Genomic DNA, 19,891 nt, shown 5'->3' on the forward strand with positions numbered 1-19,891 from the left:
CACTTTCCTTGCTTACTCTTCTGTAGTCTGCCAATCGGAAGCAATTCTAGTAGTTTTCCCCAGTAGTATTTCTTAAAAAAAAAAAAAAAAATAGAAAGCTCTAAATTAGTGGAATAATAATGGGCAGTAAAATAGAAAATATTATGGGTGAAATATTTGCTGTTAAATTGTTAAAGCCGCTCTTAAGGTGCCGTGTGCTAGAGGCATCCAACAAATGTTGGTGCTCTTCTCCCTTGATGGGTTGGTATGGAACCCAGGAAACCACTCCATCCAGTCCCATGTCCATTCTCCCACCCCAGGAACAAGGGGTCTGGACCAATGTTTTAGACACAGTTGCTGAGTCAGATGCCAGTTCATCATTTTTAAATTTTCCTTTTATTTCTTCCTATGAATGTTCCCTCACTCCCCCAGACTTCTTCAACAGGAAAAACCACAGTTATTGTTTTATTTTCTACAGCTGAGTGCCTGTGCGTGGTGGGGTGGTGAGGGGCGTGGGGGGAGAGGGATGGAATTGAGAACATTCCAGAGAGATTGAGGGAGAGAAGGAGCCTCTCTACTTATAGCAGATTTGGAATGTTCTTCATGCACTTTGCATTTTTCTCTTTCATGGGGCATACTTGTCTTCTGGTAAACTGGCTCAGAGTTTAACATTTGAAGGTTAGTGCGGAACCCAGAGCAGAGTGTTTCTCTGGATTTCACTAGGGAATGTGACTTGTGTAAGAAATTCTATTGCTCCTGCCTGCCGTGTGCTGAGCAGATAGTAGTATCTACTGGTGCCTCCAGACTGTTATTAGCTGAAAGTATCACATGGAGGATGTAGATAGAGGGACCGTTCATCTTGACTGGCAGTAGTTCACCAGAAAGTGACTTGGGCTACATCAATACACAGCATGGTGACGCTCCAGTTATTTATATTGCATTAAATGCATCAATGCAGAAACTGCCAAACTGGCCAAGAAATGGTTTCATCTTCTCTAAAGTCACAAACTAAGTTTTACCCATTGGTTTCCCCTGAACCTCCTCCAGATTCCTTTCCCACTTACCTCTTGATTAAAATTCTTATAGATACACTACCTATGTTGATAAAATCATGGTTGTGCATTATTTTGATGCCTGTTTGAGGGTGGGCAGGGAAAGAAAAAGAGGTATTAGTATCCTAAGTTAACAACATAATTTTATCAACACAGTTTTGTTTGTTGTCATCATTTATGGCCTGCCCTATGTGTATGTGGCAATATGTACAGACATTACTAATAGGGCTATAGGGATAGGAACTATATGAATGGGGAACAGGGGTGGGAGGGATAGTTTTTGCTCTGGCCTTTTTTATGATATTGATGTTTAGACCACATGAATTTATTAGGTATTCCAAAAATTTCCAAGACAGAGAGAACTCTAGATGCATCAATAATATTCTCATAGGAATTCAGAAGAAGAGTATAAATTGAGTGGGAAGAGACAACGAGCAGATAATGGTTGCCCTATTCCTATGGGTTGCTATAAGAGAATACCAGAGACTGGGTGGTTTAAACAACAAACATTTTTTTCACAGTTCTAGAGGCTGGAAATCTGAGATCAGGGTGCCAGGCTGGTTGGGTTTTGGGTGAGGGCTTTCTTCGTGGTTCACAGTAGGCTGCCTACTCTCTGTGTCCTCATATGGTGGAGAGAGGAAGCTCTGATTCCTTATCTCCTCCTCAGGGCACCAATTACATCATGAAGACCCCACCCTCATGACTTAATCTAACCCTAACCACTGCCCAAAGGCCCCATTTCCAAATACCATCACATTAGAAATGAGGGCTTTCCATAGCACATACCCAGCCACCCCGTCCCTCCCACCCCCCACCACTCCAGCAACCCTTAGTTTGTTTCCTGAGATTAAGAATTCCTCATATCAGTGAGGTCATATGATACCTGTCTTTCTCTGATTGACTTATTTTGCTCAGCATGACACCCTCCAGTTTCATCCACGTCATTGCAAATGGCAAGATCTCATTCCTTTTGATGGCTGCATAATATTCCATTGTGTGTGTGTGTGTGTGTGTGTGTATCCACATCTTTATCCATTCATCTGTCGATGGACATCTTGACTCTTTCCACAGTTTGGCTATTGTGGACATTGCTGCTATAAATATTGGGGTGCATGTACCCCTTTGGATCCCTACTTTTGTATCTTTGGGGTAAATACCCAGTAGTGCTATGGTGAGCGCTGTGAATTGTGCAAGACTGTTGAATCACAGATCTGTACCTCTGAAACAAATACATTATATGTTAAAAAAAAAAAAAAGAAGATAGCAGGAGGGGAAGAATGAAGGGGGAGAAATTGGAGGGGGAGATGAACCATGAGAGACAATGGACTCTGAAAAACTGAGGGTTCTAGAGGGGAGGGGGTGGGAGGATGGGTTAGCCTGGTGATGGGTATTAAAGAGGGCACGTTCTGCATGGAGCACTGGGTGTTATACACAAACAACGAATCATGGAACACTACATCAAAAACTAATGATGTGTGGTGATTAACATAATAATAAAAAAACAACTAAATAAATAAATAAAATGTTAAAAAAAAAAAAAAAGAAATGAGGGCTTTCACATACGTATGGGGCAGAAGGACACAAACATTCAGTCCACAGCAATGGCTGAGAGTTTCCCAGAACTGAAGCAAGATACAAGTTTCCAGATGGAAAAAATCTGCTGATGAGCAAGACAAATTTTTCAGAACACTTCTAAAAAATAGTCTTAATGCAAGGAAATACCAAAAACATCATTAGGAACACAAAGAAAATTATGAAAACTACAAGGAGAAAGAATTATCCTGACATCAACTTTCCCATCAGCAATTTTTGGTGCTAGAAGACCATAAAATCCTACCACTGAAATCTTGAAGAGTGCTTTGAGCCTCGAATTCCATGCCCATCCCCTAACTCAATAATGAGAGTGAGAAATATGGATATCTAAAGACTCAATTGTTCCCAACACTGCTACTTATCAAATTGCTAAATTATTGAAGTTCATAGAAAAATGAATCTAAACATAAGAGAATGCAAGAAGAACACTTAATTTTCAAGAATGTCTGATGTAGAGGAAACAAACCACAATTCAAGCTTTACACACCTATTTTTTTGGTAATTTTCCAGGATTCTACATTTGACCAACTGACAGTGAGACAGTTTTATTTCTGACAAAGGTAATAAACACCAGCACTAGTACTTATTAAACTCTGTACATGCTCAGCATTCTTTGAATTGTTTATGATGTATGAATTCATTTAACCATCATGGCAACCTTATGAGTAAAGCATTACTTTTTCTAGACTGAAAACCAAAGCATAAAGAAGCACCCTTCCTGGCCCATGGTTAGACGACTCATAAGGACTAAAACTGAGCTGTAGGGGCTGACAATCAAGGGCCTGATATTACCTGCTCAGCCACCGTATTCCAGTGGGTCATCTGTCCCTGCCTTCCGTCAAGGGGAGGCTGCTGCCTGGGAGACATTCTCAGAGTCCAGCCACACCCCTACAGCCAGACTCTGCAGCCAGCTCGGACTCCCCAAACAAGACCAGCCTCAGTTCTCAGGACTTAAGTCATGTTCTGCTCTGTCTCTGACCCACTCAAAGCTTTCAGCACTATCTGAAGCAAACACCCCTGAAAGAAGACATTTGTGTTTCCCCTCTTACTCTTACACCCAGCCCACCTTCCCCTTTCTGAACCCTCAGCTCAATGACCTTGACCATGATTCTATGTCTGAACCACTGGACCTGGTGTTTATTCCTGATATCCTTGAGGTTTAGCCATGAGGATCCCCAAAGGACTTTGACTCAAGCTTTTCCGAATTGCTATGCCTTTTCCTGCTATGAGAAGGCAACTCTAAACCATTTTACACACAACCCCCTCCCACTCCCAACACTGGGGATCCCTGCAGGGGCAGATATCTTCTAATGTCCTTTATTCTGTTTTTTCTTGGTCCCCACAAAATGAGGCATGATGCCTGATCCCTGGGAATCAAGGTATGACAAGGCATATGAGCTAATGACCCAATGGAATGACAACAAACAAATGGTTGTGTGGAAACACGTTTATTTTTTTTATGTAGTTGTAATTTTATAAGTTATAGACACATCTATGTGATACATAATGCTAGAAATGCACAGAACATTTTCCTGTTGTTCAATGCTTTCTTCTAGGTATTTATTATAAAAGGGCATGGAAAGGACAACCACTCATCCCTCATTATACAAACAAGTAAATGCCCTTTTTTAGATAGAAAAATAACTGATCATCTGCTTCTGTAACTACCAGCTATATAAAACTGACAGTGAACAATAATTAAGGCCATTCTATAAAATAATAAATAATACAGTAAAAGTAAATGCTATACAATAAACGGATAGTAAGGAAGACCTAACTGGAGCATCATTCCGCTTAGGAGACCAAATGATTAATAGGCTTGCAACGTTATGGTGGACAGCTGTCTAGTGACTTCTGTACTTATCATTAGTATGTAGTAGGAGTTGTTCAGAAAAAAAGCAGAAATGTGTAGGAAAAGCCTCTAAATTTTTGGCACTTATTGCAATTCACGGAGGCTTACAGCTCATACTATGAAATCCTGTGTCAATTTTCGGGTGAGATAAACCGGCCAAAAAAGAGGATGTTCTTGGTGATTTTGTGCACGATAAAGAAGAGGAAAGGATGGTCTGCCACAAACTGTGGACCTCCGTGGCCAGTCCTCCCCGACAGAACTGCCCCGGTGCCGGCAGCTGCTTCCGTGCCCTCCTCGTTCACGTCCACGGTGGCTTGATGGAACACTTGGGACAGAAACAGGTCATTGGTGTCAGACATTCCTGAGAAGTTAGCCTGGCTCTGGCTGAAGGCTTCCTCCATGCCCATGCTCCTGAGGATGGATCTGAGTTCATAGCGCTCTTCTAATTTGAACTGGGGGAGGTACACCTCCACATCATCTTCAGCTAGCATGTCTTCACTGGTCCACTTAATGAACTTGTCATAGGTTATTTCACTTTCCAACTACAAATCCAAAATTAAAAAAAAAAAAAAAAAAGCCCGTAAGTACTCAGAAAAGAAGGCAAATAACATATAAGTCTCATGTTAACAACCAATGACTGTAACTTTGCCATATTGTGGGTGATATAAAAATGTAATACACTGGTAAAATATTTCCAAGAACGTAGCATGTGTGACATATTTTCACGCTCTGCAAGTGTGAGACATGAACGTTTATTATCAACCAATTCACATGTTTCTGTGAGGAGCTACATGCCATTTTCTAGACCTGTAGACATGTTTATCATGAAAGGTGAGTTTAGCTCCAGAGGTTTCAAACAATCCAAGCTGGAATGGCTTACCAACTCCAAGCCAGTGGACACATCACCAATTTCATCCGGAAGCAACAGGAACATGCTGACGCCTCCAGCATATGGGAGTTCCAGAATCTGAGTCTTTAGGTCGCCTATGTACCCAATGTTCAGCTCTTTACGCAAGTACATCATCTGTACAGGTTTGCGCTGAGTCTAAAATTATTAAGAAGTAAAATATGAAAGTTGATACTAAGATGTCAGGAGATTTACAATTAGACATAAAAGAGAAATAGATTCTGCTCTAGTGTTGAAGAAATACGTCCTTAAAAATCAACAAAATAAATTATTTATACCTTACAGTTGCTCTTATTAGCTTTATCATGACTCCATCTATTAAGATGGACAACAATTATAATTTTAATAATACGAGAATATTTGTTCAGCACCTGCCATGGGCCAAGAACTCTGTGAAATCTCACTGAATCCTTACAATAGCCAAGTTTTACTGATTAAAAAATGAAATTCCCAGAAGATAAATAAGGTCATAGATGGTTACTAGTAGAACCTTAGTGGTAGAACCTACAACTGCATCCAGAATTATGTAATTACAAAGGCCATGGTCTTCACCATCACCCATATGGCCTCTCAGAAAATTACTGAGCAATACTCAGTAGCTTGAAGGAGTCAACCAACTGTCCAATGTGCATAATTTATGACTAACAAGTCATGCAGGAACATGAGTGGTCTCTAACTTTTCTTCTTCTGTCTTGGCCAAGGTCCTAAAATACATGCTAGGAAAATTCATCTTGTTGTCTCATACCGCGTTCACACGGAAAGGATAAAGCCTATTTAATTTCTTCTCAAATGGAGTTTTCCACTTTCCTTTGAAGTAGACAGCATTCACCAGGACCATCTTGGTGTCCCCATCTACAGAACCTTCAGGTAACAAGTCTGGGATTTTGCCTACAGAAAACATGACATATGTTTAGGGTTTGTGACCAAGAACTGTGATGTTATTATGATTTGAATCTCGAGTCACCATCAAACTCAGCATCTACATTTGTCAGATTCTGCAGAGGTGATGATCTCAAGCTCGAGTTCTTCTCACAATTTATTTAAAGCATAAATAAAGCAGACCACCTTTCTCAGAAGGTTTGCAAAGTCCAAGAGAAAATGAAGAAGTAATGCATTTAAAATTTAGAATGACTATCAAACATGGAAAGATTTTCACCTCCTTTTGTGTTGTTTTCTCAAAGTTTTGCGCTCCTTCTAGATCTGATCCAGACAATATATGGGTCTGACCCACTGATTCATTCAAAAACTTTTTTTTTTAAGTCGTGCTAGACCTACAGTAGGAGAAAGGAAGAACTGCCCTGGACGGGCTGAGAATATTGGAAGAGGTATTCAAAATCAGCAGTGAAACAATGTGTCAGAAATCCTGTAGCAGAATGCAAAGTACTGTGGCAGTGCAGAGAAAGAAGGGTCTCAGGAGGGCACCTGGGTGGCTCAGATGGTTAAGCGTCTGCCTTCGGCTCAGGTCATGATCCCAGGGTCCTGGGATCGGGTCCCACATCGGGCTCCCTGCTCCTTGGGAGCCTGCTTCTCCCTCTGCCTCTCTCTCTCTCTCTCTGTCTCTCATGAATAAATAAATAAAATCTTAAAAAAAAAAAAAGGGTCTCAGGAATTATAACATCCAAATGTGGTAGTTAACAAAAAAAATGGCTTAAGAAATAGCCCATTTACAGTTCATACCTGCTCTATAATTTTTCAACTGCTCAAATACATTATTTTTCTTAATCCTGACAACTATTCTATTGGGGTATCCCTAGTGTCATTTTACACCAAAAGATCCCCCACTGAGAAAGGTTAGCAGTCTCCTCAAGGTCACAAAGTGGTAAAATGGTCAGGATTCTGTGTCAACCTCCACCCACTCCGTATCCTACTGACAGACACAGGACTAATATAAAGGTCACTGTAATCTGACCAGCTTCCATATATCCATTCAATATATCCCCCAGGCAATTAAAACTCTTGGTTACTATTGAAAATTGCTACGGCTTTACTTAACTTTGTGATGTAAATGACAGAATTCATGTGATCATAATAAATAAAACAGACAATTCCCTCAAATTATTACAAAATTTGGTAAAGCAGTCAGCCCAAAGGACGACAAGGCATTTTGGCAACACAACTGCTTGATTCACGGCCACTGAAGACAATGCTTAGAAAACGAATTTGTGCTGTTCTCAGAAAAGCAGAACTTCTACATGTCTCTTGAATTCTGCAGTCAGTTTTTACTTTCACTTCTGTTAAACTTCACTTTCCCTGATTCCTCTGTGTCAGCGGCTTGTCAGTATTTTAGAACAGTAATTTCGAAATCGGTTATAGAAATGAAGAACAAAAGTAGAACAACTATTTTCAGAGAAACAAAAATATTTTATAAGTTCTACAGAACTTGGTTTGTGTGCTTTTTCCCAGTATGGGAGCTAAGAAAATAAGACACCAAACTATTCCTTGAAACAAGGTTCTAAACATTGGAGTTACATGAGCATTTACTTTTTGCCTACATTATCAAACAAACTCTTTAAACACCCAAATAAAGAATTCAGAATTCAGACTAAGGATCAAAGAAGAGGAACCCCCAGTTTCACCACTAACTGGTAGTGGAATCTTGAATAAGTCGTTAACCCCTCAGGGACCACGAGTCCACAACCATAAAGGGGCAAATTTGGATAAATTATCTCCAAGGAACTTTCTGGTCCTAACAGCTCATAAATCTATGAAATACCAGGACAATTCACCTTCGTAATAATCTCTGTGTTTTTCTTCCTAGAAATCCATCTATATGTTGCTAGCCAGCAATTTACGACCTATAATTCTACCTGGAGATTTGGGAGAATGAAGGATTTTCATTATCAGCCAAAGACTGTGCTAATTTTTGTGGGGACCCAGGAGAAGGGTGACATATTGGCCCTATCCTCAAATAATTTTAGTCTATATGGGATGGCAAAGCAAACAAAATAAAATCAGTTCAGTCACAGTTGAAGGCTGTATAAGGTGAACGTTAACAGGAGTCATGAAGCTAACAAAGCACCAAAGGGGTGGAGAAGAGACGAGTGGCTGGGAGATACCTCTAGGAAAGGCTAGGACTTCAGTTTGCCCCTTAAATTAAACTCTGACATTAAGGAATGCATAAGAAGCAATTATGGAGGTAGCAACCGAGAGCTCAGGGGCCAGCAGTCGTCCAGCACGGTCTGTTGGATTATTAAGAATTCAAAAGTCAAAGCGAAGAGTAAGATCTTCTGCAGAGGCCAGCTGGAGGGCAGTGACACTCTTTCTGTGTGGGGACGTGGGGACATGGGGACAGCAGGACAAGTGTGTGAGTTCAGTCACCTCTGCAGTCTCATCCCCTCTCCTGTGCTCTACACTCAAGTCCAGCCAATCGGCACTCCTTGCCCCAGGGGGCCAAGCTCTCTCACCTCTGCATCTTGGCACATCTGTGCACTGTGTCTAGAACTCTCTCCCCAGGCACCATGCCCTTAGCCTGCCCAGCTGCAGCCCATCCTCCTAATGATGATGTAAACACTTCTTATTTCAGGGAGACTCCTCCCATCCTGACACCAGAGGCAAGCGCCTTCCTCACGTGCTCCCACGCAGTGTCCTGTATGTCCCCATAAAAGCACCTGTGACCACCTGACAGCCATCGCCAACTGAACTGAACGCCTCCCCTATACTGTAAGTTCTAGGGTGGCAGGGTCCGGTTCTGTTCCATTTACAGAACGTGTACAGTGCCTGGCACAAAATATACGGTGGATTAACCACTATTCACTGAAGGACTGAATTCAATAACAGTGAATGGATGATTTAGTTAAGTATGAGTCCTGGTAAAAAACAAAAGCGAGGCAGGAGCCCATGAAAGATTTAGGGACATGAGCTGCAATAGTAGAAAGTGGTTTAGCAGGGACCAAAACACCCTCACAGCAGATAGGCTCGGAATGGTGAAAAACAGGTAAAATAAGTTTCTGATCCCTCCTTCTCTGTTGCCAGGGGTCTCACTCCAGTTACTCAGTGGAGGGTCATGACTTTTTTCTTTGTTTTTGTCCACAGCGGATACAGAGCACAATTATTTCAATACTGGTATTTCCTACATTGGAAGACAGGTCTGCCTGCTTTCATATTTCCATCCTAAGGTAATATCCAAAATCAGATTATTTAAGTACTGAACACATGTCTTCCTATAGTAGACCTATTTTTTCTCACTTAAAACACCACTCAGCTAAACGAGAATCAGGTTACATTAACCAAAATAATTAAGGTGAGGTGAATTTTAAGGGAGTTAGGGCCAAGTGCAGGAATGATTTTTTGAAAAAATAGATCAAATGTTCCTAACTGAGAAGAACAGGAAATATTGCTTTGGTTTTACCTTTGGTTTGAGTCTTGACCCAGGAATTAATCTTTTTTCTGGTTTCTTCAGCACATTCTAGGAAGTCGACGGCCTGGGGTTCAGTAGAGTAGTATTTCTTGGAGAGTTGCATATATTCCTTTAAAGCAAGAAACGGGCCAAAGGTGACACAGAATATATACTGAAAAAGACTTGGTGTAATTGTAAATCATGGGCTTCTTGTCAAGACTTGGGGTGGGGGTGTTAAGGGGCTGAGGTAGGGGAAGGGGTGGAGGGTGGCTATGGGGGGCTGGGAGGCTGAAAGAGGAAATAGTGTGGATTAAAAGTGCTCCGTTGATCCCCTTGCCCACACTCATTTGCCCTCCTGCACTGTGCATTATAGACACTGCGTAGGGGGTGAAAGCTGGCTCGTGGGTAGCGTTTCTGGAAATCACTGATCCCCCAGCTTTAGCAGTCACTCTGCACACGGGGCCTTTGCAGCCGTGAGAGCGAGCTCCCAGCCACAGGACCACGGGCAACAGCAGCGGTGACCCAGGGCGTTTGGAGCCTTAGGGAGCTGGTGTGGAATTCCGACTCTCCTTGCGAGTCACAGACAGAAGCTTTGAAGGCGACCTCGTTGCGCACTGGGGGCCCTGCCATTTCAACTGCAGGTTTCACTTACTTCCTTGAATCTCGAAGACTTCTCCCCAAACAGCTTATTGACGCTCTCCAATAAATACTCCCCTGTGGATGCATTGATCGCAGAGCTGAGAGAGCGGAAGGATGAATGGATTGCAGCTCCAGCTTGTGCCTTAAACAGAAAGGAGGGATCTCTTTATGTAACACAGGACGGCTAAACAACATACTTCGCAAGTAAATGTATTTTTTTCAATGCAACAATAAAATGCTGTATTAATGCACACGTAGAATTTTCGGACACTTTAGAGGAATCTCTGAGGAAATACTTTTGATCTAGTGCATTAAACTCATAAGGTAATGTTTTACTTGTTTCAAATTTTGCTGTACCTACAGATTGTATTTAACCTTGAAGTAACCAATGTCCTAGAAGAAAGTGAGGCTTCTTTTGGAATGTATTTATACATAATTATGTATTTATACATAATTTCCTAAACTTCAAGGTCTCTAAGGGATTTTATTATATTAAAACGTTACCAAAGAAATATTCTAGAAAAAGTTAACATATGTCTGAAAGTGCCCATTAAAGGGTAGTCTGTATGGTGGGGAATCTGGGTTTTAGAAAGCCATGAAAAATGTAGGTGAATTCCAATCCTCAGCCCGGAGTTTGTAAGCATGATGACAGACACAGGGCTCGGTCATGCAACAGCCAGCAGCGGGTGAAGCTGAGGACAGAGCCCTGCAGATGGACTTCCAGGTGTGACAGGAGACCTGGCTGGATCACCACCTTGATGGGGCCCTCTGTACCTCCTCCAGCCCATAATTCCCTGGGCAACGGGCAGATGGAGCTGCATTCTAAGAAGGAAGCTATGGGAGATCTCCCCCTACCTAACCCACGAGCGTATTATGGAAGTTGCTCATCAATAGGATTACATCTATGTCCAGATCCGATAAGTTAGCTGGAGAGCTGATGTTTAAGGAAATACTGAGAAAAGATAGTAATTAGTACCTGAGATAGATAGATGATGAATAGATATGTACATACATACATACATACATACATGGACAGGTGATAAATAGATAAATAGAGGGGTTGAGAGGGATATCTAAGGGTCAGTGGTCTCTCATGAAGTCATTGGGCCTGACCTACCCCATTCCTCAATTGCTTGTCACTCTTTACCTTCTTCCACCTAGAAATCTACATCCATGCATGTGTATTCTAGGAGTTGCTACCACGATTTCAGAATAAATTATACATGCCCAACTAATGACAGAGTGGTATGATTAAATCTAGAAACAGTTTTTGACCTAAAAGTCCTGAAGTCTAGATTCTATTCTGGCCCTGCCCATATTTATCTGTGTGCCCATAGGATATTTATTTAAGGGCTCTGAGTCTTAGTTTCCCTTCTATGAATGAGGGAAGTTGTACTAGGTTCCTTCCCTGTCTACTAGACAAGAAGATTCTAGAAATAAAATGCAAAAGAAATGATGAACCAGTGAGTCAGATACCTGCAAAATAGCCTCAGGATAAGTGCCCTTCTGGATCTGCTGCATGAGTTCATAACCTGTGAGGTTCTCCAGGGTCACTGGGATCTTCTGGGCTCCAACTTTGTCAAACTGAAACACCTACATTTGGAATTAGAGAGAACATATTTATGAGTATGTTTTCCTGCTGGATTACTTCACCTTTAAACCAACGGCACTCAGGTACCTCTTAGCGGTCCTATCTACTTCCCTGCCTTTGTGTCTTGGAATCAAGCACAGATATTCTTTATACATAATATGTAAGTGTCTGCAACTGAAATTTCCCTCACAAGAAACAGCTTGAGTTATTTTATACTAATCCATATCCTGGCCATTTTGACAATAATTGGTTATTATGAGATGATTTATAACCTTTTCACTAAAGTATCTAAATTATCATCCAACCCATAAATGGCCTTGATAAAAAAAAAAATGCCAGTATTTTGAAGAAAGTAATAAGGTTAATTCACGACCTTGTATGTCTCTGTCTTTTCAATGGCCTTATCTATTATCCACTTTTAATCTGTCAAAAACTACAAGCCCAAGTTAGTTTAAGCATAAACACGGTTACTCACTATTAACAGGGATCCCATAAAATATTGGCATACGCTGCATTACACATAGAAACCAACATCCATGTGGGAGACAGGGGACCGGGTTCAGATGATGTAAGTGGCAGATCCAGAAAACACAGTGAACCTGGCAGGTGAAGGCTGGTCCTGTGAAGCTGCCTCAGGATCCTTCCCAGCATGACAGCTTTCTAGCCTGGCCTCTCCGGTCTCAGCACCCCCAGGCTGGCCCTGCACCCAGGCCTCCCCCCAACCTCCCACATCCTTTGGGTCCCATTGGGCCCGCATCACATCCCTTGTGAGGCCCGTGGTGAGGAGGAACTTATCTGGTCAATGGATTGATAGTGGGGACTCTGCTGACAAAGGAAACGCAAGCTTGTCCAGCCAGGTCGTGAGCTTCTGGGTTGGCAGGACAGGTGTTAGGGCCTACGGGATCTTTCTCTGCTCTTCCGATTATATGTCATAAGTCCCATCTGACACTCTGAAAAGAAGTGGCCCTACTCTGCCCTCACAGAAGGGAGGAATATTTCTTTAAACAGCTTTACTGGCTTTTGTCCCTTCTAAGGAAGTTGATCCTTAAAAATCAAGAGTCTCCTGGCTAGCCCTAAAGACTTGCTGAATCGCTGCAAAAGCCCCCACAGAAATGGGGGATGGGAGGGGACCCTGGGCCATGCGGAGGCCACAGGGTAAATAGAGGCAGGCACACTGCCCAGCCAGGCAGCGGAGCCCCGGCAGGCCTGGGGCTTCATCCTGAACATAAGAGCCTTCCATGTCTTCCTTCCTTCCCACTACAACACCGTGAATTTACCAGTCACACCAAGTCCCAGCCATGGGGCCTCTTCCCAGCCCCACTTCCTCATCTGTAAAATGAGTATGGGAATCATAGCCTCCAGCTCATAGCGTCGTGCAGCATGTGGGCAAATTCATAGAACGCTCTAGGGCACCTGGCTAAGGTGCCGAGGAGCGCCAGCTGCTGGAACAGATATAGCTCCCAGACGCTCTGCGGGTTAACTCCAATCTTCACACGGGTCCTCCAGGCTGGGCAGTTTTCATTCCCATTGTAGAGATGAGAAAGCTGAGGCTCCAAGAGTTCTGGCGCCTTCCCTCACAGAGCTAGTAAAGAGTGGCGAAGCCACCACTCCACCAGCCTGGCCTGTCCCCAAAGTCTGCCCTTCTTCCTCCAAGCCAAAGAGCCCCTCTCCTTCTTTTTAGTAGGTAATTAAGCACCTTTTCCTTCGAACTGTAAAATCAGTACAGGCAGCAGAGTTACAGGAAAACAATATAACATCTTTGCATAGACCCACATGCTTGAAGCGCTTTCTAGATACAGAAAAGCTGTCCGTGCCCAGAGTGACCAACCAGCACGTTCATTCGCCTCTGGTGTCGAAAATCTATTTTTTTTTAATTTTAACAACCTAGAGTACTTCATTTCTCCTTCTCCCTCACAATATGTTGCTTCTGCTCCCTTTACAGTTAAAAAGTTAAGACCCTGATGTTTTCTGAAGTTTGCCATGCAGTTCAAGTTTCCCCCTGCCCAAGGGGAAGAGAGGGAAGGGGAAGGAGAATTGCCAAACAGTGCTGGTATCGGGGTTGCGCAACTGAGTTTTGTTGTAAGCCTGGATGTTTAAACTGCCACACACACAGGTACGGATGCCTTTTACCTCCTGACCTCGTGCACTGAGATTGGCTAATCCTCCCTGTGAACCACCTCAAACCCGGCCCACGGTAAACGGGTCACCATGGACCATCAAAGGACATCTGTAGGCTCAGGCGCGGCTCTCCTGGGAAACCCCAAAGCGGCCGGAGGCATTTTGGTGTGACTGAGAGCACAGTGCGTGCTTGTGAGAAAGCAGGGCCTGTAGCTCAAGCATACAATGTCAACATTTGTGGCTCTGTGAATCTGAAAGAATCTTAATTATATGATGACCCCATCCAGCTCACTGACCTAGGACAAAACAGGAGCAGGTGCTTTTTAAATGCGTTGAATTCATCCCACTGGAGCCCTGTGGTATATGGTGGATTGCCAAGGCCCCAGGCTCAGTGAGAGAGTCCCCTGACGGACCTTGTGTCCCTTCACCAAGGACTGAAGCCAGGGGCCCTGACAGAAAGACCTCACAATGCTCCCGCACACCCTGTCCACCCTGATTTTGAAAACTGGCCATCAGGCCAGACGCCATTTTGTTGACGTGAACTCACGGGGGTGATAATACGGCCGAGGCCCTCCGAAGTCACACCACTCTCCTCACATCACCAGCAGTGTGGTGACCTCAGCTGTTCATGACACTCTCCGCTGTCTACAGTTGAGTTTTCATGGTTTAGTTGTTCTATAGATTTGAATCTGGGGAACTTGTGTGGTAATGGCATGTGACAACTATTGACCTTGGTAAAGTCAAGCTACCTGAAGCATAAAATTGTGATTCTATAAATCCATTCAGGAGGGACCCAGTCCTAGTTTGGAGTTTTAACAGACACTCACCTTGGCCATTTGATGTGCAGTGTGGCCCCCAGCACCCAGGTAGACCATGGCCATGGTGGACGAGATGCTCCATGGAGAGAAGAAGAGATTTGGGGTGGCACTAGTATTTGCCAGATGCTTGAAAAAATTGAGGGCGAAGATTGTGTTGGCCACATAAAGGTCGTCCATTGTTTCAGTCTGGAAGGAAAGTGAGGAAGAAAGAAAAACAGCTCTGAAAGATGACTCAACATTTTGGGTGATGTCGGCTGAGTAGTACGTGGTATACTCTGCACAGGGATTCCCTCTCTGTTCTTCCTTCATGGAACAACATGAACTAGAGCCCAGACGGCATCATGGTCATGTGACCTGTGCAGCCTCACAGGGCTCCAGGTTTCGAGTGATGCTCTGCTGTCACCAACTTAAAATTCTTAATAATTTTGAACAAGGGGCCCTGCATTTTCCTTTTGTACTAGATCCTGTAGCTGATCTTGAGATGCAACAAACAGTTAAATGATGAGTAGGGATGCTCCATATAATAATCATAATAACAGCAATGACAATGAATAGCATTTATTAGATTCTTACTGTATAATGGATGCTGTTCTAAACATCCTACCAGCCATTTAATTCTTACCAAAACCCTATGAGAAAGGCATTGTTATTCATGTTTTATGAAGGAAGAAACTACAGCACAGAGGATCAAGAAAGTGACCAGTGTCACCCAACTATAAGGCATGGAAGCCAGGTGGGTGGCCTCCAGGGTCATGTTTTCAACCTCTGGGCTGCATCTGCAAATATCCAGCACATACATGGGCAAATACAAGCATATTCAAACACATTCTTTTTGACCCCAGTTGAGATTGTCCATCTTCTTTCAGATTCCCTATTTCTAGAAGTGGCTTAGATTCATCATTTGAGGGTTAGTATTTTTACCCAGCTCCTACCTCCTTTACCCCCCTCCCCCTACACACACACCTACATCCACAGCCTGCAATAAAACAGCTTTCCACGCTAAGGAGTTCAGTACGGGGGCGGGGGGAGGGGCGCGTGGCGGGTGCTGGAATGGCCACCTGCTTCTCCTGCCCCGCCACCCCCCAGCAGGGAAACCCATTTCAGGTAGCACTGTGTACAAGGAACACAAAACAGACACACACACACACCCTATTACCACCTGAAGATAAAGGACAGACACACCTTCCATGACCCAAGTCTCCGTGTGAAGTGGAAAGCATGGACACACCCGAGGTATGTGCGGGTATCTGTTGGTACTGGCCAGTGATCATTTTTCTGGCTGTGTGTTATGCTTTCAGGGTGGCTTAAAACACACCCTATAATTACCGAAATACATAAATATACCAAATGACACTGATGCTCATCCCACAGGAACCTTCGTGACAGTGGCTTCCCAGAGCTGAGGAGGGGCGCAGGGAGGCCCCGAGGTGAGGGACGTCCTCATCGGTAGGCTTGGCTCGCTCAGCAGGCTTCCAGCAAGGGCCAGCACTCCCTTCCCTCCCCAGTCTAGGGCAGTCTTAGGGGAACACTTGGTTCATGAACACTTCTTTTAAGAAAATCATTGCAATTTGTATCAAAATGTCGCATTTGAAATACCACCCAATTGTATTTTATTGATGCAAAACTGTAAATTAAGCAAAATTTGTCCCTGAAATCACCTCTTCTCATTCAATCCTCACAGGATCTAAAGCAGTAGATACTGTTGTCTTCATTTTATAGGTTACCTCCTGACACTCAGAGAGGTTAAGTAACTTGCAGAAGGTCACAGAGCTTCTATGCAGTGGTGCAGGGATTCGAGCCTAGGTCTGCTTCAGGAACCCACTCAATCCACACTGCCTCACACTCCCTCTCCTGCTGGTGGTGAACTTCACTATTATGGGTAAGAGTTTAGGCAGTTTACTAGCTTGAGAAATGCTAGATAGAGGAAATAAAAATAGGAAGGTAGCAAGTCTGTAATGTTCCTAGAAGGTGTATTAAGTAGGAAAACAAACAAACAAATAAACCCCGCTAGTGTTTTTTTTTTTTTTTCTCGCTTCATCACTGAGAATAGGTTAACTTGGGTGGCTCACACATTTGGTTTTTTTGTTTTGTTTTGTTTTGTTTTGTTTTTAATGGTTCACACATTTGTTTCCCCTTCCTTCTCCCGATTTAAAATGGTCTTGAAACTAATTAGTCTTACTGGGCAGATCATTTTTGTAAATTACCTCAGTAACATTTTGGAAACAAACTGAGAATCAATATCATAAATAAAACATATCTCTATCCTCATGTGAAGAAAATAAGGGCTCAGAACCAGAAAAGTAACTGCAGGCTTCTCCTAGACCGAATCCTTTAGTAGTATCCTGCATATCAGTCACCCTGACTCTAACAAAATGTAAGTGTTAAAACAAACTATCAGAGAGGCTTTTGATAGATTTCTGGTGACTTTATAAAGGAAAAAAGTACATAAGGACAGAATTAAATTGTCCCAGATGTGTTTACTTCTTTTAAAAATAGTCTACTTTTTATTCTTTAAATACAGTGAAATAACTGTATTCAACATAAAAAAATAATATCTCATGTCTATATTGCAGTTACCAAATTCCTTCAGCAGCACTGTTTTTGTTTAATTTGTGTTATCACCTGCCCAGGAAAACCTAGTAATTTCCTGTTACAAAAAATATGGAGATGTAGATTGCACAGCTAGTTAGCTTCAGAGCTTAGACTGAATCTCAGCTTTCTGATTCCAAGTCTGGTGAGTTTCACATGAGGTCTGAGAAGTTTGCAGTCTTAGAAATCTATGAAGGCACATATATGGCAAGTTTCCTCTCAGACAACTCCACGCCTTACCTTTAGGTGGGAATCTGCCTGAGACAATGTACAACTGAAGTCACAGAATGATGTCAAATAGCATCATCGCCCAAAACAGGTGATACCTGTTGTGAGTTTCTCACCACTAAAATTTTAAAAAATTGCTTCATTAACTTCCGAATATCATGCTACTAATTAAGGCTTAATATTATCACGAGGAAGAATAAATGGAGACCATACGTGGGGCTGGGCTCCAAGATATCTGTCACTTCCTGCCCCACAAGTTAACAAACGTGCCCCAAAACTCAGCACATGTCATCAGGAAGCTGGAAGGTGCCCCCAGGGGCCACTACGGCCCTCTTCTTGTTGGCACTAGATGCTAGATTTGAGTCTGTTGTGGCATTTAAAACAATTTTTTTTTTGCGACAACATAGTGCAAATATTTAGAAATTGACCACAAAAATCAATGAAAACAAAGAGAAAATAGTACCTTCAAGGAAACGTCCCATCCAAACTTAGCACATTCTCCCCCAACAAAATTAAAAGCAGTTCCTGTTATTTGATGATTTTCATAATGAATGAGTGTCTGTTTATGGGTATTAAATGATTTATTAAACCTGAAGTAAATCTGAAGTAATTTCAGTCAATCCAACAACTAGTTTGGCAAATTTTTCTCTTCCACTAAATTGACCAATTATTGAACTAAATTCAATAAACATAAGGTGGGGTTGAACAGACCCAACTCAGATTGCTGCTGAATTTCTGTAATCTCTGATAGCTTTAGATACTTTCATCTTTCTTATTTTTATTATATTTATATACAACCTATAGATTACTTTCATTGCTTAAATTACTGTCTGTTAATTGATCTAGCCATTTCCATCCAATTCAGTGTCAAAACCCTAGTTAGTAAAGAATATACATATTCTAACCTGTTCGATAAAATCAACATCTCAACTTGATTGGCCGCTTTAGTTTAGCTAATGTTACATGGGCATCTGCTGGCTTCTGAGATTCAAGATTAAGCCTTACTACAAATTTAATTCAAATCTTGACCTAAAGTATTTTCACTTAAAAGAAATCTAAACAAGAAAACACCTTGACATTTTTACTCATCTTCTAAAGACATCCCACACCTTAATTTTCATTATCAATAATCCCGGTACAAAGGAAGAGGAGGAAAAAAATGAAAGCCTGTTTCCATGGCCACAGAAATCTCTGAAATACCTGGTTATTCCTGGAGGCGCTGCTGACAAGAAACCTTCCTCAGAGAACTATCGTAGTGCATGCAGGAAGAAGACTGGTTTTATAAAGCTCTGCCCCTCCCACAGAGCATTTTTTTTCTCGCTCTCTTTCTAATCTGTATCCTTTGAGTGATTCAACATTTTACTCAGAAAGACATCACTATTATAAAAATGCTTGTTTGCTAAGGCACCATTTAAGAAATTTGTTCAGAGGATGACGTCATTCAGAAACTTAAGAGTTTGGCAATACCTACACATGCCTGTTAAAATTAGCTGAAGTTTATCAGCCCGTTTCAAGTGTCCCCCTCTATACCTATGTCCAAGGACAGTGCCGAATTCTACAATAACCTTTCTATCATTGCACGGGGATGGCTCGTGGGTTGCAATATTTAAAGACAACAGAGAGGAAGAGAACCACTATTTTTCTTTCTTGGAGATTCTCTATTTTAAACTGTTTTAGATTTCTCAAAGTAGAATTTCCTAAATAATTCTGGGTTCCACCCAAATCTCCTGCCACCAGCCACACCCAAATAACTTTCTATTTGCCAGTTTCCAACACAGATCTTATCTTTTATTATACAGAGAAAATCCACTGTGTACTTGAAATTGACTTTTAACTCTAGGATCATGATGTTGAAAACTTGATTGAAAAAAATCACTAGGTGGGGGCACCTGGGTGGCTCAGTCGGTTAAGCATCCCACTTTTGATTTCCGCTCAGGTGGTGATCTCAGGGTCATGAGATTGAGCCCTGAGGTGTCAGGCTCCATGCTGAGCAGAGTCTGCTTAAGATTCTCTCTCTCTCCCTCTCCATCTGCCCCTCCCCACCCCTGTCACGAATGCCCATGCTCAATCTCTTAAAAAAAAATAAAAAAAAAAAAAAGCAAAGTTTAGGGGAAAAAAAGCCACTAGGTGTTTCAACACAGCCAAAGGAATTAGAGGACAAAAACAGATAAAAAATAGGCATGATGAAA

At 42.3% G+C, this 19,891-nt stretch overlaps 1 protein-coding gene across 1 annotated transcript; it reads right to left on the reverse strand.

Annotated features, from left to right (window-relative positions):
- Nucleotides 1–4,043: 4,043 nt before the first annotated feature.
- Nucleotides 4,044–19,034, reverse strand: SERPINB2 (serpin family B member 2). Its single transcript, XM_045886586.3, has 8 exons — nucleotides 18,903–19,034; nucleotides 14,895–15,071; nucleotides 11,835–11,951; nucleotides 10,372–10,500; nucleotides 9,732–9,849; nucleotides 6,129–6,271; nucleotides 5,357–5,521; nucleotides 4,044–5,018 (listed from the first exon to the last, which is right to left on the reverse strand). Exons 2-8 carry the CDS (start codon nucleotides 15,060–15,062, stop codon nucleotides 4,608–4,610), a joined length of 1,251 nt encoding a protein of 416 aa, XP_045742542.1. The 5' UTR covers nucleotides 15,063–15,071; nucleotides 18,903–19,034; the 3' UTR covers nucleotides 4,044–4,607.
- Between the last annotated feature and the right edge of the window lie 857 nt (nucleotides 19,035–19,891).

The sequence above is a fragment of the Mirounga angustirostris genome, unplaced genomic scaffold (assembly GCF_029215605.1).
Source record: "Mirounga angustirostris isolate CCGP_5_RB_7025 unplaced genomic scaffold, mMirAng1.0.hap1 SCAF_14, whole genome shotgun sequence".
In the NCBI taxonomy this organism is placed as follows: Eukaryota; Metazoa; Chordata; class Mammalia; order Carnivora; family Phocidae; genus Mirounga; species Mirounga angustirostris.